At 42.0% G+C, this 21,252-nt stretch overlaps 2 protein-coding genes across 5 annotated transcripts; both read left to right on the forward strand.

Annotated features, from left to right (window-relative positions):
- Positions 1–4,476: 4,476 nt before the first annotated feature.
- On the forward strand, positions 4,477–14,868 carry LOC143329425 (tropomyosin alpha-1 chain-like). 4 transcript variants are annotated; one of them, XM_076745296.1, is made up of 9 exons: positions 4,477–4,832; positions 7,487–7,612; positions 11,701–11,834; positions 12,454–12,571; positions 12,665–12,735; positions 12,853–12,928; positions 13,185–13,247; positions 13,821–13,890; positions 14,521–14,868. In XM_076745296.1, exons 1-9 carry the CDS (start codon positions 4,719–4,721, stop codon positions 14,601–14,603), a joined length of 855 nt encoding a protein of 284 aa, XP_076601411.1. In that variant the 5' UTR covers positions 4,477–4,718; the 3' UTR covers positions 14,604–14,868. The 4 variants fall into 4 exon arrangements, with proteins under 4 accessions (XP_076601411.1, XP_076601412.1, XP_076601413.1 ...); XM_076745297.1 differs by lacking the exon at positions 14,521–14,868 and adding an exon at positions 14,089–14,313 and having other exon boundaries at positions 4,586–4,832; XM_076745298.1 differs by lacking the exons at positions 4,477–4,832; positions 7,487–7,612 and adding an exon at positions 10,201–10,468.
- Positions 14,869–15,811: 943 nt separating this feature from the next.
- Positions 15,812–20,836, forward strand: LOC143329013 (ras-related protein Rab-8A). Its single transcript, XM_076744619.1, has 8 exons — positions 15,812–15,965; positions 16,559–16,619; positions 17,070–17,130; positions 17,241–17,318; positions 17,418–17,507; positions 17,668–17,733; positions 17,823–17,873; positions 17,975–20,836. Exons 1-8 carry the CDS (start codon positions 15,842–15,844, stop codon positions 18,062–18,064), a joined length of 621 nt encoding a protein of 206 aa, XP_076600734.1. The 5' UTR covers positions 15,812–15,841; the 3' UTR covers positions 18,065–20,836.
- The last annotated feature ends 416 nt before the right edge of the window (positions 20,837–21,252 follow it).

Consider the following 21,252-nt stretch of genomic DNA (forward strand, 5'->3'; position numbering starts at 1 on the left):
ATATTTTGACAGTTTTATAACATAATGTACAAATCAGAAATAGATTCAAATAAACCAAGACAGCTACTCTTCCACAGTTTGCATTTTCTCCAGGCTCTCTTTCAAGGTCTCTTTCTTAAAAGCTTCCATGGTTTCTGATTTGCCCAAACAGGTTTCTGGTTATCTTAGCCTGCTTACTTCTGTCATCAGCCTTGTTTTTATCTTGTGGCTCCCCCTACTGGCTGCACACTTGATAAAGAAATGTTATTTCGTCCCTCTTTTATTCAAGATTACAAATTACAACATCCACTTTAAAACGTCATTTTAAAGGTCTTCCTGTGACCCTTTTATTGCTTAATGTCACTTTTGTTTCTCTCAATGTCAGTCCTCCTGCCTTTCAGCCAAACACATACTCCCAGCAGGCTCAGCAGCTATTGTCTATGTCTAACCTGAAAACTACACCAGCATCTCATTCTAAAACTCTGATCTGTCTACAACGTTTTGGAACTTAGGTACAGGAATTCACTTCCACTCAGCCAAAAGAGTGGGCGGCACTGACGATGGGTGATAAGGTCTGGCTCGCAGTCTACTTTCCAGTTCAACCCAAAAGAGTTTGATAGAGTTGAGTTCAGAGCTCTGTGCAGGCCACTCACGCTCCTCCACACCAAACACAGAAACCATTTCCTTACGGATTTCACTTTGAGCACAAGGGTAGAGTCATGTTAGCGGGACAGACCTTCCACAAACTGTTACCATAAAAGCTGGAACCAAACTATTGTGTGAAATGTCATTATATGCTGTGGCACAAAGATTTCCATTCACTGGAACAAAATGACATGGGCCAGGCCATAAAAAAACATTTTAATACCACAAGAAAAAAGAGGTCTTTTACACCGATTTAATAATAAATAATCCAGACGCTTGGCTCTGATGTGCCAGGAGATGCACATCTTCTAGGTACAGATATTTCTTTAACTTTTCTTTCAGTTCTCTGCCCTCGTCCGGTCTCTTTCTTGACGACATGAAACTATCAGAATCTAAGATAAAACTTGTCAGTCTGCAGGCAAAATAATGTGTTGCTCTTCAATGAAAATATCTGAAGCATAAACTATTAATCAATGCCTGAATTGCCTCTCAAGCTGCCTGGCTATGGAAACACTGATGTATTCTACTAACGATCCCAAACAGAGATTCCAAAAAAATGAAGAGACTTAGAATGCACTAAATCAAGTGAGAAATGCATGACAGAATGATAAGATAGTTTTACCTTATTTATTGCGGAAAAATATGGCAAGCAATAAAGAAATTCAAGAAGATCACAAAAACACGTCAACAAGCTGTCCACATACTTTTGGCTGCCAACTGTATCTCGTTAGCAGGCTGTCACATCTTTTGCTAGCTGCCTCTGGTGGTGAGTCATGAATTTAAATCCATCATCTCACTGACTATAACTGCTGATTTGCAAATCTTAAATGGGACCCAAGCGATAAATACTGACTTCAACAGAGGTGAAAAGACTCCTGCAACAGAAGGAGACACGTCGTGGCTTCATATATCTAAAAATATACCACTTATAAATATGTCAGTGTATTATACTACACAAAGCTGCTGGAGTAATTATTGAGGTAGTGCAGGCTTTCATTAAAATGACTTGCTCCAGTACACTGACCCAAACAACTGGTTCTTTTCACCTCTATGCATCCTGAGTAGAGACGTGATGAAGGACAGTGAAGAGATACAAGAGAACCTGAAAGAAGAGTAGGGCACTTTTGGAAGAAACACAGAGTGAAAACTCTACATTGATGTTTGATAAAAATTAGATATAGAGATAACTGAGGAAGGAACAGTGAGTGAAAACTGAACATCCTGTTTTTTTTTTTGTTCTCTGAAAACACCAACCCCTTTTGGTGTGAAAAGCCTTTCAGCACCTTTCTTGTGCAAGACAACTGTGTCTCATCAGAGTGACAGATCTCGGATCCCTTGGCTGGTACGATGGAGTCTAGACATTGTCAGAAGTCACAGATACAACTGGACTGAGTTACAGAGCCAAATATAACAGACCTCCCTCAGCCACTGCCATACACTATAGGCAGCATTTGTATACGGGGCTGTAGTTGGACGGATGTGGGTGCACAGTCAACGGGCATGTTTGCGCACAAGCGTCAGAGCTGAACGGGACTGACGTGTGTTTACTTGTGTTGCTGAATGGGCTTGTTTGAGGTCACTATGAGTCAGTGCATCACATAGGTGTTACATGCTTTATTAGTCAGATGTGCAGGTGTTGCCACAGCAAACTTCTTGAATGTTAGATGTCCATATCGTCTCCTTAAACTCGTTATTATGAAAAAATACATTTTGGCCACATTGAAGACCAAACTGTAACATCAGTGTCCACATATTGGTTGCATGACATCAAGCATCTAAGACTACTAAGAATGTACTAGTTTGTACTCTTCACGGTAGCGTTCATGCACACTGTAATCTGTTCCACCATTCCCATGGCTTTGTGATTTATACTTAGCAGGACTTTGACTCTACTCCCAAGGCGATCCTGTGGCTTTTGGGGGAGTTTTTACCATACAAGGAGAAGAGGAGTTTAGCTGGGTTTCCTGTGGGAGGGTTCTGATTTCTCTCACTCCGCATCTGATTCACTCTGTCTCTATTTCTCTCTCCCTTGCCTCCTCTCCCGCTCTCCCTCTTCTGGTTCTGCTCCAAACCTCCTCTCTGATCACTGTACAACCAGAACGAGTCAGAGCATTTCATTAAAAGAAAGCATCACCAAAACGGCTCCAAAATCAATGTTTGTATCCGAGCGAGCTGTTTTCGTAACATTGTGTGCAGCCAGCGTCCTGATGCACCAAATAAGGCACAGAGTCACTCTCTTTATCGTGGCAGGTCACGGTGTAAGCTTGTGTAAATCCCAGGATTTTAAAGCTATCAAACTGTCACCACGTTCATAAACTTATGCCAAAATGGCAGCAGTTTCCCTTCCCCGCTAAAAAGAATCCTACAGCAGTACTGATCTATAACTCTCATAGTGAAGATTTATGTCTCTGCTCGTTTTCAGGAAGATTTCCTCAGGGTGAGTCTGACAGGCCTGCAAGTTACACACTGTGTTACACTTAGTATTTCAGTGTAACATGAGGCAGAAGTGGCCCTAACAACATGCCAAATGATCTAAGACAATCTCATATAGCGATTATCCTAAGCTATACTGTTACTTATATACCTCTTCTAAAATAGATTGTAAAGTAATCCTTCAGTTTACTGGTAAAAATTCAAAAGCTCCATGGTTTTCACTGGATGAAAACAATATGCTCTTCAAAACAACATGCTAAACTCAAAAGTACCTGCAGAAAACACATATCAATTCTCTCTTCCTGGACAGTGTCTGCTGTGCCAAAGCACAGCCAGGGAAATGTCTCTACAAGGACTAACAACAAACATGGCTGCACATACTACAATAGCTATAATGCAACATGAAAAACAACAGATGCATTTTGTCCAAGTTTATCTTCAGATGTCACTTAAATGGCCACTGTGTGCCTCACTGTTCTTCGAGTTTCCTTGTCATCTTTATTTTTAGCCGGGGCAGCTGGCACAGAAGAGCTGAAAGCAAGCAGATAAGGCCATCAGATGCCATCAGCGCACACACACACACACACACACACACACACACACACACACACACGTACCCCCAACTCCCAATTTCAAATTTACCTCTGTTTGCACCTATTAATCATACATTACAAAAAGCATGAAGTGTATACCGTGCATGACGCATTTCTCAGACATCTCAGAGGTGCATGAAGTCATATTCCTGGAAACCATCTCAGCGACACAAGTTGTATCCTCCAGTCAACAATACTTTTTATATTGTGCGTCTCACAAATTACAGAAAACAGATCTAAATAAAGGTCTGTCAGACCAATAGCAATTAAGAGGATCTTAATTGCAGTAGACCTGCGGTTTATGTCCCTGCAGCTCGACTGTAAAGCTCCGGCTGCCTGCTGTAGATCACACAGAGTTTGAAATTTTCTTTGGCTGGATCATTTTCCATACAGCCCTTTTTCATTCGGCGGTGGAAGTAAAACTATGTCCTTCTCTAACCAACTCTGGTATTAACATCAATTTGAACATTCCTAAGTAAGAACACAGGCATATAGATATGCAGCCCAGAGTGGGGGGGAAATGAAGCGTCAGTAACTCATATTACTCATGTGAACAATGTTCTTTTGATGTCTGGAGATCCTGATGATTCTGCTGCTTCTTCTCTGCTCTTCCTGTCCTGTTCTGTCCAAACCAAAAAGGCCGTGATCCAAAAAAGGAGACAGGCTGTACATTGGCTTCAAGAGCCTTCAAGATGTGAAGTTTAGATTAGGGAGGGGGGCACAGTAAGTTCTAGAGTAACCAGGGCGGGGAGTGGCAGAAGGGGTAAACGGTGGGAAAGGGCTGTCACTAGAGACTGGGGCTGTCTCCAAACCTCCAGTCAAGTTTAAATCACATAGAGCTCCACCGACTCTCAGTTTGCATCCTCCTCTCCTCTCCTCTGCCCACTCGCTCTGAGCTCCCTCTGTCTCTCTGCTCCTGTCTGGTCCACTGGCTGCTCTCCCCCTCAAACCTGAGAGGGATCTTTTGAGGCGTCTTCCTCTGAACATCTGCAACAGCTTTTCACCCAAAGAAATAAAACCTTTTTTTTTTTCCTGAAGCCTGCGAGACACTGAGACCCAGCCGTCACCATGGAGGCCATCAAGAAGAAGATGCAGATGCTGAAGTTGGACAAGGAGAACGCCATCGACAGGGCAGAGCAGGCTGAGTCCGACCAGAAGGCAGCGGAGGATAAATGCAAGCTGGTGAGACAAGGCTGATGAGTTTTAATGGGAATATAGGATGGATGGATGATAGCTCAATGTGCTCTCTTGTATAATGCTAATTCCACTGAATCTGAGTTAAATGGGCAATAATTCAGTATTATCATCGATAGTATACAAAATGAAGCATTGAAAAACAAAAATAAAAAGTAATAAATGACGTTATATAAAAATTATATACTATACATCAATAAGCACAAAAAGAGAGCAATTATTGTCGTCCAAATGGATCAATCAGAGCAAACTATAATTAAAAAGTAATTAAAGCAAAAGTAGTTATCTAAGTTGTTGCTGTACTACATAACGATGGAGCAACACTGCATTATTTTATATCTGACTTGTGCACATTTCCATAATGTTGTAATGTTGATTTTACCTGTATTGCACAGCTATATCTCAAGTAGAAAAATGCCTATATTGGAAGTCTCTCTCATCCACTGATAAAGCAAATTTAATTTAGGTAGATCATTTTCTGAAAACGTGATTAATTTGCTTTTTACATTTAAGTTTAACATACTGGTGTTGTTTTTTAATTTGATGTAAAACAAGCAAATAAATATGAAAGCACTTGTACAGAAGGGCTCAACATAAAATGTGAACCATTTCCCAAAGCAGCAAATGCTGAACTACAGAGAGCAGCTGATACTGAGCCCCTGGGCCTTGTCTGTTGGTGGGCAGCAGAAGGTGGAGGATGTCCGCAGGGATGTACAAACAGAACGGCAGAGAGACGAATGCTGGACATATTATCCACAGTGAAGCAGATTCCAGAAGTGGTGCTGCAGGAGTTTAAGGCAACCCAACCCATCCACAGCAGCTGTTTCTCTGACTCTAAAGCAGAAGAGTACTGCATTACCCGGCATCCTTATCTGAATTTTAAATCTGTACCACGGCAAAGAAAACCTCACAAATTCCAAATATCTGCACATCCATATTTGGTGCTGCAGTGCGAGAGCCTGAGACAGATTGATATTGCGAGGGCCGACTTAATGATAGTGTACTTGCACCACTTGATACGAGCAAACTAGGATCTGGAGATGTAATAGGATATTTGAGGTTTCTAAATAGAGGCAATTATTGCACAGTGGGAGGTGGTCTCGTCATCATGGCGGTACGAGAGGAATGCTAGAGAGCAGGGAGTCGGAGGGGCACAGACAAAGCCAGGAGCTACAGAAAGCAAGTGGAAAGAATCCTCTCGGCTCTCATCATGCCCTCCGAGAGTGACAGTTATCATTGGCACCGCACATATGGACCCCCGTCTTCACATCGAGGAGCAGTCAGCATGAAATCCTAGGAGATCATGCAGAGCACTTTAGACTGTTTGTGATACAAGCAGCGCTCAGAGATGCTTTCTTTGCTATTCTTGGCACGATACGTTAGGCTGACAGAAGGCTCTGAAAATACACAAAACTAATACACGGTATCAACATACATCACAGACAGCAGACTGCGGCCGCAATTAAAGGATCGGTTCACCCAAACTGCGAAAGATTTTTTTTTAATTCGGCGGTTGTGTCTTGTTTCAGAAACAACATTCCAGTTACTCTTGATGATCCACAGACTTCAACTAGCAGACTGCTAGCAGACTGCCATTGGCTCATTCCACTAGTTTGGTCCAGAGTGAAATGTTTAAACAACTTTTGCCATGAAACTGAGTTCAGACATCTGTGGTCCCCAGAGGATGAATCCTATTGAAGCTGGTGGGGCCCTGATGTGTCCTCTGGTGCCAGCATGAGGTTGATATTTGTGGTTTTAAGCAGATGGATAGCCGTGACGTTTGATGCACACATTCGTGTCCTCTGAGATCGAAATGTCCAAACTTTGGTGATCCTCTGACTTTTTATCTAGCGCCATCATCAAATTTTTTCACACTTTAGTTTTTACTGATGATTTCAACTTTTATAAACACATACAACCAACAGGTGAAGATGCAAAACAAACAAACAAACCTGAAAACAAAATGACACACAAAAAGCAATATACAACATTTTGACCAGATATTTATCTTTCATTTGTACATTTTCTTCAGCAGAATTCAAATTTCACTGATGGAGCACCATGTAGCTCATAGGGACATCATGTATTTGTTGCAAATGTTTTTAGCCGCTTTCCAAAACACTAATCTTTTGTTGCATTTCCAGGATATCAGGTCAAAATTTGAATTTGACCTGAATTTATTTGTGGTAAATGCCAATTAGCTTCTGCTAGCATGCTAGCACACTAAACTAAGATGGTGAACATGGTAAATATTGTACCTGCTAGACCCGCTGATGTTAGCTCAAAGCACTGCTGTACCTAAAGCACATCCACAGAGCCACAGGCATGCCCATAGGCCTGTTTGAGACATCTCATTTGGGTTGGTATTAGTCTTGCTGCTCGGTGTTGACCAGGTCTACTGAAGTGATTTTAAAATCAGTTAAAAATGTTAATGAATGAGCATCCCTCTGTCCCTCATACTGGAAAAATACTTACAAAAATCTAATCCAGCATATCAAAACTATAGATATCATGTCACTGTACTGAAACAATGCTGGCTTTTTCCATCCAGTGTTTCATTCATCCGGACTTCTAAAGAGCAAAACCTTGGTTTGTTTTTGCTGTATCCTCCCTGACTCTCTGTCATGTTCGGCCTCTTTCAGCTGGAGGATGAGCTGCTCGCTCTGCAGAAGAAGCTGAAGGGAACGGAGGACGAGCTGGACAAGTACTCAGAGGCCCTGAAGGATGCTCAGGAGAAACTTGAACTGTCGGAGAAGAAGGCCACAGATGTGAGTTAACCACAAAGACGCCATCTGAAACACATTACCCACATTACAGAGGGACAGACTTCTAAGTTTCAGCCTTACAAAGTATTGACCACCAGTCTGTCAGATGGACTGAGCCAAATGTCCTCCCATGATTAAAAAAAGACCAGGGATAGAGACACACTCAGGTTTTGCACACAGTTCTTTTCTGCAAATGTTTGTTTTAGAAAAAAAATGCATTGAAGTGCTTATAACACTCAGTCTGAGGGTTGTTTTTGCTGCTGACAGCCCAAAAAAGGCCATGTCTGGACTCGCCTTTAGAGTTTCCTGCAGTGTTTGGTTGCTGCTGGTGATGAAACACAGCAGCAGATTGATTAAAACACCGACAACCAGAAAATACAGTAATTCAAGACAATTTTGGAGGTTATTTGTCTAATTGTGTGATTCCAATAAGACAAAGGAATAAAAGGCAGCATAGAGGACCGTCATGCCAAAGCCAAATCCCCTTTTATGTAACAAACAGACAGGCACTGTACTGTATATCGGAAACTGTTAAAAATCCTACTTTCGATCTGCTGCTCAGCACCTACTGATCAACCACAATATAGAGCCAACAACCTTTAAATTGAGTCCTGAGATGACTAACTCGTATCCTCTAACCCAGATAGTGTTGAGAATCACTGAGTTATTGGTGTCTCTGTGAGGTCTGTAACTGAGCTATTTCTCAAGCACAGACAGAACTTGGCCGGCCTGTAGCCGACCAGGAATCCCAGGAATGCAGCTTGAGCAAACAGAGAACCCCACACTGCAGTGTCTAATGAAATCAATGCTCTGGCCTTTTTTGGGATGGAGATATTGCACTCTGCTTCGTCTGGACTTACAGTACATACCTCATGGGCGAAAACGGTGAATGACCATCCGTGTTTAAAGAGCATCTATGTCATTTATGATCTTTCTTTTGCAGTAATATCTCAGTGTCCTGAAAAAGACGAGATCTGATTAAATGTTATGCCTTTTGTCTAAAGATGAACAGAGTCAAATTAGTTTGTTTATGTCTGGGATGTTTTGTTTAGCACATGAATAATTACTAAAATGACATTTTTCACAATTTACACTTGGCAAGAGAAGAGAGAACTCCCACACGCTTTCACTTGGAGAGAGATATAACATTTCAGTCTGCAGAGCTTCATCAGGCAAAACAGAGGGACAAAGAACATTCCAGGCAGGTACAGCCAGCGTCTCCTCAGGTGAGATTGCTCACAGCCTGTGGGACTGTTTGTCTGGTAGCTCGTGGTCCCTGATTGGCCTCACCTGTCTGGAACATACTTTGTCCCGCAATTTTATCTGACAAAGGTCTGTAAATCCAGAAAAGTTCATAGCAAGAGGACAGAGCGCTGATGTTCTCTCTTCTTACACACCTGTCACAAGAAATTGAAGGTGTGCATGAGCCGTTACAGTCAGGCTTTGAACTCATGTTAAAATCTGAAAATGTGAGAAAACTATGAAAAACTATCCTCAGAAGTTCTCTCAACCAGTTTCCTAAAGACCAGCATAACAGTTTAAAACCCAAATGTCAAATGTTTATATTATATACGAAGAAAAGCAGCAAATTCTCACATTGTAGTCAAAATAGTTCTGATGAATTTCCTCCGAATCGATTGATGTTTCAGCTGTAATAATCAGACTTTTCAAATGAAAGCAGCCCCCACGGTGTGTAAAACTACCAGAGAAAGCAGGTGAGATAAGACCCCCAAAGGTTAAAGGTCAAATGATGTTGGTCTCAGATGACCTCTCAGATGCCCACAGATTTGCTTTTTGCATGTCTGTCCAGAACTGTATCTTCTGCTAATGTGTTTCACACTGCTCAGAGTGGATGCTGATGCATATAAATGTGATACAAGGTCAGAAAGAGAAAACAAACGCTCTGAAAGGGGAGGAGGAGGAGGAGGAGGAAGAGGAGGCGGAGGAAGGGACAAAAGGGGGCGCTGAAGGAATGTGTCGCCACCCGATGGCTGCGGGTCATGTCTGCAACCAAATCAATTTACATTCCAGGCTTACTGCAGGTCAACAACCCCTGATGAGGAGGATTATAAGCGCCCCACCCCAGCGTGGGCCCTCCCACAGGCAAATCTTTGGACCTTTGATTTCTATTCACTTTACAGCTTCCCTTTCTCTCCTTCACACAAACACACGGACATGCTTTTATTACCACACGACCTCATCCAGCCATACGTTATGATTCACGTCAGGTATGATTCACATGGCTCAGACTGATGAATCAGATGAAGCAACCGGAGTCTTCCTCCTCCTGATCTCATCACCGCTCCCTCTAATCAGAGCAGAAAAATGCAGCATAAGCAACACCTGATATTTGCCATATAAGTCCACAATAGGAAATCCAGCTCTCTCTCTCTCTCTCTCTCTCACACACACACACACACACACACACACACACACACACACACACACCTCTTTTGTGGGGGAAAGGCGCAGTCCCTTCCCCTCCCAAATCCTGTGATGTCATCTGAGCCCAGGCTTCTTCACAGGATTGGAGGATCTCGCCATAAATTTCCTGAAAACTCCCAGCCCTTTTTTTTCCTCCCCATCCCATCAGTCTCTGACTTCCTGCCCGAGAAAAAAGTTTTCCCTCGGTGTCTGCGACTTTGACGCCAATCAGCAACTTTTTGAGGATACAGCTGCTCAGTCGGGCATTTTTTTGTGGGGTACTCCTTCTTTGCTTTGGGGAAAACAGAGTAAATCGAAATCATGGAGATGGTAAAGAAGAAAATCCAAACCCTCCAGCTACAAGTTGATGAGGCAGAGGATCGGGAACTGGCGATACAAAGGGAGCTGGACACTGAGCGTGAACTGCGCGAAAAAGTGAGATAACTCATCATTTATCCGACTTCTGTGGTGTTTTTGTAAAAAGCTATCTTAAATGCTCACATCCTTGTCGATCATCTCTACTCGGGATTGTAAAGAATTTACACTGGAGCGCAGGTAGCCATACTGATCCTCACGTAACGCGCCTGTAAGAATTTCAGGCTTTGCCACCGAATCCCGTTGGTAGATTCGACATTTTTGTCTTCTAATGCGTCAGTGTGCTAGATTTAGAGGCTTACGGGAAGTTTGTGCATCATTGTAGCGACACTCCCTGCCAGACTTTTGTTCGGCTACGTTATCTAACTGAAACCCGCCCTATATCTTGTCAAACACCTTGAAATGTATCGGCACCCTCAGTGTTTCATTAACTGGTCGCTCAAACATTAAGCGGTGGCAGGCTTGTGACGTTTTAAAAGCTTGGATTTTTCCCCACTTAAGGCAAAGACACATGGAAGACTTTTTCCTCCTGTTTTGTCAAGCATCCAGCAGTCTTTGTCTCTGCTTGCCCTTTGAGCTGCTTGACTGAGTAACATTTGGCACATATCAGAAATTAGGAGCTGTAATCCTCTGGAGCCTCCAAACAGGAAGAAGAGGGCAGACTGGTTATCTGTGATATCAGTCTGGCAGGAAAGGGCTTGAGGAGGGGCGATCTGTTGTCCCCTCCAACATTAAATGGGTTGACATTGTAAAAGTCAGGCCCGGCTGAAGCACCTCAGATATGTCAGGGTCAAATCTGTCACTCTGGTGTTCTACATCAGCAGTTTTCAGAGTGTCTGTTCACGCTTCAAAGTCCAGAACTCATCATGGTAACCAGCAGGGCACGAGTAAAACTGATTACACGGAAGAAATGTGACATAATGGACAGGAGGACAAAATATACATGTATATATATGCAGAGCACTGCAATGGGTTGCAGAGAATAAAAAGACATAATGGCTTATAGAGGAAATGGACACAGCTTATAGTATTCAGAACATTTGACTGCAAGAAATGAGAATACAGAAACGGATTACACCAACCCCTAAATGCAGTATCAACAAGACCTTACACTCAAACCTAAGAGGTAGAGAGCATTTGAAAATCATTCATCTGGTCATTACACAGCTGGTTTCCCATGTGCAGCTTTGGCCATCCTCCACAGTATCCTTCCTCTTGTCCCAGCAGCGCGTTTCCTGGCTGACCTCTGACCTGTGACCCCTCTCTCTCTCTCCCTCTCTGTGTTGCTGTAGGCAGAGGGCGATGTGGCCTCTTTGAATCGCAGGATCCAGCTGGTGGAGGAGGAGCTGGACCGCGCTCAGGAGAGACTGGGCACGGCCCTGCAGAAGCTGGAGGAGGCTGAGAAGGCAGCAGATGAGAGTGAAAGGTGAGCGTCACGGTGTGTGAACCACAGATCGTAGATCAGCTGCACGATTGGTAAGGGGTCGACTCGGGGCTTTGAGATAATGTGATTTATTGTCTTGATTTTAAAGCAGGTTCCACCAATTAGAGACACTGATGTTAGGTTGATGTCAGCCGGACACATTTTAGTTGTATAATGGCCGGTTAGCTCAGCTGGTTAGAGCGTGGTGCTAATAACGCCAAGGTCTCGGAAATTAGAGCAAAGGAAGGAAGTTAAACTATTGAATTAAAGCTGTATACAGATACAGTATGAATAGAGGATTGTACAGGATGTTTTTCCATAAGAAATTCAAAGCTTAAAAAGTAAATTTTAGCGGCAAACATCACAGAATCACCTGGATAATTAATCCTGTAGGATGAGATATAAATGTTTCAGCTTTTTTAGTCATGTTTTTAAGTCCAGTGCCACTCATATCTTCATAGCTTTCATGCAGAGTCCTCTCACCTGCGTAACGTTGAGACTGAAGCCACCAAACATATACACAAGCACTCACAACAGAGTCACTGAAGTGCCAATGTCGCCCAAATTTGTGGCGTCGTCGTCGTCGTTGAAATTGAAGGCTGTGTGTCTTTGTGATCGTCAGAGGCATGAAGGTGATTGAGAACAGAGCCATGAAGGATGAGGAGAAGATGGAGATCCAGGAGATGCAACTCAAAGAGGCCAAACACATCGCTGAGGAGGCGGACCGCAAATACGAGGAGGTGCGAGCACGGCGATCACGTTTCGGCCGACCTCCGGCTCTGGCGTCATTTCTGTTTTGGCTCATCTGTGATTTTGTGTCTTTTTGACGTCAGGTTGCTCGTAAACTGGTAATCCTGGAGGGTGAGCTGGAGAGAGCAGAGGAGAGGGCAGAGATTGCAGAGCTGTAAGTGTGAATTCACTGAAGCCGTTCTACGCATGCTCTCAGCCATCGCTCAGCTGTAACCCAGATAAGAGCTCAAACGCATTCAGACAACTTTAAAGCTTTTCTCTGTTTGTACAGTAAGTGCGGCGACCTGGAGGAAGAGCTGAAGAACGTCACCAACAACCTCAAGTCGCTAGAGGCTCAGTCTGATAAGGTAAGTGTTAATCTATCCTTTACATTGATTTTTTTTAATCTGTTTTTATGTCCATTCTGTCCTTTTTATGTAAAGCTTGGTGCTTGGTGCACTTGGTGCCTGTGATTTCTTTCTTGTAAAGGACTTTGAGCTGCATATGAAAGTGCTGTACAAATACTGTCCAGAAAAACTAAAATAACTAGTTCATCACAAATAAAGGCATTGGGACATTCAGTGTTTTGTCAGGTAAATGATTTTCTTCTTCTTTTCTCTATAGTACTCTGAGAAAGAGGACAAGTATGAGGAGGAGATTAAAGTCCTGAATGACAGACTTAAGGAGGTAAGTTCATATCTGCTCAAACTACGATGCCAAACAAGTTGGGACGCTGCGTGAAACATAAATAAACCAGAATGTCATCATTTGCTAATCCTTTTTTACATATACTCTGTTGAAAACAGCACAAAGACAAAATATTTAATGTTCGCCTCATCAGCTTCGTTGATTTTTATATAAATGTGTTTATTCTGAATTTGATGCAGCAACACATTTCAGACAAGTTGGGACAAACAGGAGCAACAAAAGACTATTAATCCCACGCTGGGGAAATTAAATTGTTACAGGGGTTGTCCATGAAACGTTCCACAGGTAAACGGGTTCATTGGTGACGGGTGATAGCATCATGATCGGGTATGAAAGGAGCATCCTGGAAAGGCTCAGTCGTTCACGAGCGAGGATGGAGTGATGGAGCGGATATGACTGCGTGGGCTCAGGAACACTTTGCTAAACTGTAGTCGGTTTGCAAAGTTCTGTTTTTAAGTTCATTTTACAACGTGTCCCAACCTTTCTGGAACCTTTGTTGTATATTCTTTGAGAAAAGCTGTGACAATTTCTGTTTTTGTTGTCTCTTCAAAGGCGGAAACTCGTGCAGAATTTGCGGAAAGGACAGTGGCTAAGCTGGAAAAGACCATAGATGACTTAGAAGGTACGCTTCACTTTAATCCTTTTGTTTCAATCCCGTGTTGATCTACACTGTTTCTTCACTTTGTTCAAATCTCTATCATTCTTACATTTCTTAATCTTTGATCTGACTTCTCTCTTTTTCCTCCTGATTTCCCTCCGTGGTCTCCACATGTCTGCATTTCCCTCCCCTTGCTCTCTGTCTCTGCCCTTCGACCTGCAGACGAGCTGTACACTCAGAAGCTGAAATTCAAGGCTATCAGCGAGGAGCTGGATCATGCCCTCAATGATATGAACACCTTGTAAACTTTCACTTAGCTCATGATGTTTTCTTTCACTTTCTCTTGGTCTTGGAAGCACTTTGTCTCTTCCTTTCTCCCTTAGCTCCCACTGCTCCTTGCTCCTTTTGCATTAAACTAAAACTCAATAAAGATATTTTTCTCTTTTATCTTGTCTTCTGTCATTTCACTTTTCGCTGCTCTGCTGCTGTAATATTTATTCAGCACTATAAAAAGGTCAAATCGGCGGGTTTGCATGGGCTGTGTCTGCTCTAAAATGACCATATCTCATCTTACCCGTTGCAGTCATGTGATCAACTCATCTGTTCACTGACTTAGCCATTGTATTTTACATCTGCTGCTACTTTTTATTGCAGAGAGCCTATCAACTGCAAAAGAGGAAAACCTAGGAATGCACCAAGTCCTGGACCAAACACTGCAGGAGCTCAGCAGCTTGTAAAATGCCAAGAAGAACATCAAGCGATACAAAAAAAAAAAAAAACACTTGTTTTGTAAAAGATATTTTCTACATGCCATCCATTTCCTGTGATTTCATTCGTATTCCTGGTTGTTAAAACAAATGTACCCCCTTTTTATATATTTATGTTTCTTTTCTTTTTCTTTTTTTTTTTAAATGGTTTTGGGTCCATATTTGATATTCAGTTTCGGTGCTGGAAATTGTGTTGTAGACCAAACTCTGAGCACAAATAAAAACTGATAATGACGATGATGCTGGGGATGATGATGAAGTGAGCTTCATGTGATATATTGGCTGTGTTTGTCCTCTGTATGAATACACAGCTCTGCATATATGTGTGTGTGTGTGTGTGTGTGTGTGTGTGTCCTTCTGCCAAGTTCAGAGGCATAAAGTGGAGCAGCAGAATGAGCTCACCCTTTCACTTTACATGTGCCAACATGCACAGCGTCTTCTGTGTGCTCTGCTAAGACAGTGAATTCCTCCAACACAAGACGAGAGATATCGCTTAGCTGCTGGCCCTTTGGTCCCACAGCAGTAATGTCATTGACTTTTTTTGTTTTTCAGCAGACAAGATAAGGAACCGGCCATTTAATCTCAGTCTTAGATTAATGTTGAAGATTATGTTGTTCTCAAAAAGTAGTAAATTGGCCATCAGTGATGATTTTCTGTGGGCTATCAGTGGAAGTTAGCTAAATAAATTCTTACTATGACAACATTCATCAACACGAAAAGGAATCGAGCAGTAATGAGTAAACCGGAATAAGTAAATGATAACTAAACCATCTCCATGACAATTGAGAAACCTTTTCCATGAAGGAAGTTCGTGTGATAACAGAAGATAACAATTAATTTAATCCTCCATAGGGGAATTAAAAAATATATGAAATAGAAAGTAAAAAATCAACTCTCTCTCTCTCTCTCTCTCTCTCTCTCTCTCTCTCTCTCTCTCTCTACATATATATACACACACACACACACACACACACACACACACATACCGATAAAAAAGTCTAATCTAAATCTCCATTAGTAGTAGTTAAGCAGAGTAAGTCACTGGAGTAACTTTACTTCACTGCAGACTGCAGTTAGTTCAGGGGGTAAACGCCCACTGGTCCCAGTCACATAGAAACAGCTGGTGAATTCCGGGCCAGCAGGGGGCGTCATTTCTGTATATTCAGATCACTGCTTCGCCGGGCGGGATTTCCGCAATAATATCAAGTATGGCGAAGACATACGACTATTTGTTTAAATTACTGTTAATCGGCGACTCTGGTGTCGGGAAGACCTGTGTTCTGTTCAGGTTTTCGGAAGACGCCTTCAACTCAACGTTTATCTCAACTATAGGTATGGTTCTGGTCATGTAAACTGTGTCTTTCTGTCTGTTTACAGTACGCCAATGGTCTGTGTCCAAGGCTTGGGCTATTTGCTGGAATGCTGGCTATGCTATATTGACGGCTGGAAGTAGTTTCTCAATTGTCGTTAATACAATAAAATCTGTCCTTTCAGAGATGTCATAGATATGACTAGCATATGAATAAGAGAGGGAAAGAGGAAACACTGTTACTTGTGTGTTTAGCTCGAAGCTAATGTATGAATTGAAATGGTTGTGTTGTATTATCAAGTCATGCCGGGTGGCTCCCCTGCTAACTAGTTAACGTTAGCGGTTAGCCAAGTAGCTCGAACGTTAGCCACCAGGCCCCGTTTACATCCTGGTAAGACACCGGAAAGCCTGATATGTAACAAGCTATAGCTGATTAATGTCAGCATTTTAGAGGCATCGTTGTTCTTTTATGCACGTACTGCTGCCGTCTGTCGTAACGACAGATCGAGTCGCTTCTTATTTCAAGTCCACAGTTTCAGCCAAATGTTTGACAAGTATATTAAGCTAGCAAGCTAACGATATGATTGACATGCATGATCCTTTTTTATCCCTCCAGGCATTGATTTCAAGATTAGGACAATAGAGCTCGACGGCAAGAAGATAAAGTTACAGATATGGTAAGTTTACCTTAATTCCTGTAATGTATGGGTACGTGACATGATGGCGGTGTGTAATCAATATTTGGTTAATAAAGTATGAATGGTACACGTTGTATTCAAGGTGAGGTTCCATACAAATAGGTGCCCACAGGTCGTTCTATGAATACTCGACCTGAGAAGTTCTTAATTCTGATTTTAGCGGAATTTGTTTCTCTCTCTCTTTATCTGTAGTCTCTGTCTTCAAAGACTAAATCAGTGGTTTTGTAACCCATAAAGTTCATCAGTCTAATGCCTGCTTTTCGTATATCAAGTGCTCATACCCACCTGCTGCACTTTTGTGTTGGTCTCAGTCACTGCAGGGAGAAATTGATGGAAGCTTGTTGAAATATTGAAGAAAGAGATTTAATATTCATTCTTAATCTTTCTCATATGTAATATCTAAAATGTCGTCATTCTGGTGTTTTTCAGGGATACGGCTGGCCAGGAGCGCTTCCGAACAATCACGACAGCCTACTACAGAGGAGCAATGGTGAGTGTCTTCACGTGTTGATCGACGAATGGAACAGAAATCCAGTTTCCTGGGAAGCCACAGCCCTTTAGCTCAGCTCATACTGTTATCACATTTACTTTTCTTTACAGGGCATCATGCTTGTCTACGACATCACCAACGAGAAGTCCTTTGATAATATCAAGAACTGGATAAGGAACATAGAGGAGGTATTTGCTTTACATCCCTTTACACGCTTACTTCCTCTGAAATTATCCAAATGGCATCATGTCGCACATTGTATTAATTAAATTTCTCTCTTGATCCAGCATGCATCAGCGGATGTTGAGAAGATGGTCCTTGGCAACAAGTGTGACATCAATGACAAGCGGCAGGTGTCCAAAGACAGGGGAGAGAAGGTGAGAGGCTTGGTTCAAGTTGAAATAATAAGTTGTCATTGGGTTTTCAGTAATGAATGATAATACTGGTGCACTGTTGTACCGGTATAACATGAAAAACACATGTCAATAGACTTGGCAATATGTTAATTGATGTAGTTATCTCCCTTTTTCCTTTCAGCTTGCATTAGAGTATGGAATAAAGTTCATGGAGACCAGTGCAAAGGCCAACATCAACGTGGAAAATGTGTGTAGCCGTTCTGCCGTGAATTATAGCAAGTTTAACAGATCAAATGTCATCAGAGTGACAGCGTGTGCATTTGTTGTGGTTCACAGGCATTTCTGACACTCGCCAGAGACATCAAATCAAAAATGGACACAAAATTGGTAAGAAGAACTCTTTGGGAATACAACGCAGTGTTTTGCATGGTAAAAAAAATAGCTTCATGTTTTGTCACAAGTGACCTGTTTATTTATCATGTTTGCAGGAGGGCAACACTCCACAGGGGAGCAGTCATGGAGTCAAGATCTCCGAGCCTCAGAAAAAGACCAGCTTCTTCCGCTGTAGCCTACTCTGAGGACCGAGGCCTTCAATACTGGCTGCCAGCTGGCTGGACATAAATGGACTGTGCTTGCTCTTAGCACTTCCTTCCCCTTCCTTCTTTCTACCCATCCATGGCCTGCCCTCCCAGTCCACACAAACCATTATATTCCCAGTAAGCGGAGGACTTCCCCTCCTCTCTTCCTCTTCTGAAAGCTTCCAGTGGTGCATCTCTTCCATTTCAAGGAGATCTGTTGTTTTCAGAGTGCTTGACTGGTCGAGGACTCAACCAGGAGCATTGTCCAGATGTTCCTCATCACACAAAAGACAGGCTCTTACTTCCGACGTTAGTCTCTTTATACTACGCACTTGTATTTCACACACAACTGGTAGCACAACCGAGGATGAGAAATTATTAAATTAATGTCAAGGTTTTGGGATTGCAAATACAAATGTGATATTTAGATCTATTTTTATTAGTGCTCCTTCCCTTTTAAGTTATAAATATCAACCAGAGACTGAAAGGCTTGAACTGTAGTGAAACCGAGTTGCACATGCTTTCATTTTTATTTCAGCAGTTGAGAATCATATCAGTCGTAAGGCAGTCAAGGATCAGAGGAGTTAGATTGAAAGGTTTTCCATCTGAGTTGTGCTCTTTGGGTTGCGTGTAGTCCTTGACAATCACTCGATGTGACTGAAAATGCCTGTTTCATCTTGTTCCAGTCATTACACATACACTTCAACTCTTTCTTTAAATCTTTCTGCAATAACTGTCAGATATTGGAAGGCAGTTTGGCAACACAAAACCACAGAATACGATCCAGATTTCTGCTGTCAGATAATCAGCAGAACATTTATGAGCTGACATGTTTCTGCCTCGACTTTCACTGGTGCACTAACCTGCAACAAGGTCTTGTGCATACAAAACGAGTACATTGTGCAAATGTGCTAACACACCATTGTTACTCATTTGGAACTACACTATTTAGGAAAATGCCAAGATGTACACGCTGCGCAATCCTCCGCAATCGCAATTGATTATTATTTTTATTATCAACTCTTCATTTTCTAGATTTATCCTCAAAAATGCCTGTTAAAGTTCCCTAAAACCCAAGGTGACATCTTTGTCTAATCAGCTGTCCAAAACCAAAAAAACATTCAGTTTACTATCACATGAGGCAAAAGCAGCAAATCCTCACATTTGAGGAATGACTTCAGATGACTTTAAAGTGTTGCCTTTCTATTTGACTCGAAGGTTTTGTAGCAGCTCTGATTCACAGTGAAGCTAAATGACGTCTCCGGTTATTTAATCGATAAAGTCGCGCAAAGTTTCACACTGTAAGCCCCTTCTCCTCCTGCTATCCACGCAGCTCTCCTTGCACTTTACCAGTAACTCGTGTTTGTGTGTAGTCTGTGCCAAGTGATAGTTTTGCAATACAAATACTTAGTTAAAAACATTTTGATCTATTGAGTCTTGGTAGTATTATGGGCATACTTCCTAAATTCTACTACACCTACTTATAAATGACTTGATCTCCTTTGCTGTTTCACCTCTAGTGATCCACTGTCCTGGTATCAGTTCACTGAAAACCATCACCCTAACATACTTCAGCAGCTAGAGGTATTTATAAAAAAAAGAAAAAGAATTTGCAAGCCTCTGTTTTTATGCTACTGCCCTGCCAAATTCTAGTTTAAAAGTGATGTTTTCTTTGCTTATTAACGTGAACGCCGGCTTAACCGAAGCTCAAAGGTGGCCCCATTAGTATTGTACATTTTCTCTTGTTTGTGTTTGATTGTAGCCCTTTAGGTTGACAGCTTGGTGACACCAGAGGCTGTATGCATCACAGGTGACCACCTGAACTCAAATTTTAATCAGTATTTAATTAAGAACGCGAGCCACAGCGAACTAGACCTGTGCGATCCAAACATGTACCCGCGATGTTACGTTGATGTTGAGTCTCGATCTATTTCCATTGTTCCTCACGTTTCCTTTCTACATTTGTTATTAGTCTGAAAATCAAACTCCTATATGCACAATATCAAGGGAGGATCTGCTTTTGCTTGCCTGTACCTGTTTTTTTTTTATATATATATATATATCAAATAATTTGGGACCTCATGACTACCACGGCCATTTGTCTTAACCACTAATACTCAGTTCTGTCATAGGTGAGCTATGCATCGTGAATCTTGGACCTGTGCATATGTGTGTAATGTAATTTTCAGACATACTTGTAGACCTGTGCAGTTGAATGTATGGGCTGTTTGTCTTTTTTTTGTTTTGTGTCATTCACTGAGCCAAAAACAGGACGCACTCTGTTTGTGGAAGTGTCAGTGCGAGCGAAACTCAGCACGATGGCAGATGAAGGAGGAAGAGCCTGGACGTTGAAATGCGGAGGTCGTGCTGTCGTCTCATTGGAGTGACACTGTAGCTTTAAGTCAAAAAAATGGAAACCTAGGGAACAGACGTTTGTGGAACTCGAGCTGTGTCCAGCTGAAATGATACTCCCTGTTTGATTTTGTTTTTAAACCATATCCTTTTCTTAAGCATCCTATCACACGTCGTAATATCCTGTACATCCCTTTTTACAGCCATATTTTCATTCCATCACTTGTGAAGTAAACAGGGAGAGTAATACAATACATTTTGGAAAAAAAAAAGTGACAAAAAAAAAAAACATTGTAAATATCACATCGAAAAAAGAGATCTACTTAAATTGTACTGTACTTTCTAAACCCATATGAAAATGTATCTACAATTTGTAGATATGTGTACTTTTGATTTAATAAAATAAGATTGTAAAACGTCCCATTCGCTGTCTTTATTGGCTGGCTGTCAGAGGAAACTACACTGTCAGTTGACCCCGTGCTCCCACAATGGAGCTTGACTGCTTTCATGACAAACGGCTCTCCTTTTATTGGCCCGCGAGGACCCACTGGAATATTCTGGCATGTGTTTCTTTTATAGTCTGCTGTAACTGAACCCCTTTAGATACAAAACACAAATCTACCGTTGATGTTCATAACTAATGAGCCTTGTCTTGATGGATTTGGTCGATGCCACCACCCGATGACAGACCTGCCGTCACACCGTGAGTCCTGTTATTTCTGCGTTTGCAGTAATGTGCACTCAGTAAGCTGATTTACAGTAATGCAGTAACGCTCCCATGAAAGACAAGACCATTCACAGTTGCTCATAGTATTTACTCTGGATGCAAACTGTCA

Source organism: Chaetodon auriga, chromosome 12, assembly GCF_051107435.1.
Source record: "Chaetodon auriga isolate fChaAug3 chromosome 12, fChaAug3.hap1, whole genome shotgun sequence".
Classification (NCBI taxonomy): Eukaryota; Metazoa; Chordata; class Actinopteri; order Chaetodontiformes; family Chaetodontidae; genus Chaetodon; species Chaetodon auriga.

Coding starts and splice junctions, on each gene's coding strand:
- LOC143329425 (XM_076745296.1), top strand. CDS start 4,719: ATGGAGGCCATCAAGAAGAAGATGCAGATGCTGAAGTTGGACAAGGAG. Junction 12,736..12,852: donor AGGGCAGAGATTGCAGAGCT/GTAAGTGTGAAT, acceptor CTGTTTGTACAG/TAAGTGCGGCGACCTGGAGG. Junction 13,248..13,820: donor TGAATGACAGACTTAAGGAG/GTAAGTTCATAT, acceptor GTCTCTTCAAAG/GCGGAAACTCGTGCAGAATT.
- LOC143329013 (XM_076744619.1), top strand. CDS start 15,842: ATGGCGAAGACATACGACTATTTGTTTAAATTACTGTTAATCGGCGAC. Junction 16,620..17,069: donor AAGATAAAGTTACAGATATG/GTAAGTTTACCT, acceptor GGTGTTTTTCAG/GGATACGGCTGGCCAGGAGC. Junction 17,131..17,240: donor CCTACTACAGAGGAGCAATG/GTGAGTGTCTTC, acceptor TTTTCTTTACAG/GGCATCATGCTTGTCTACGA.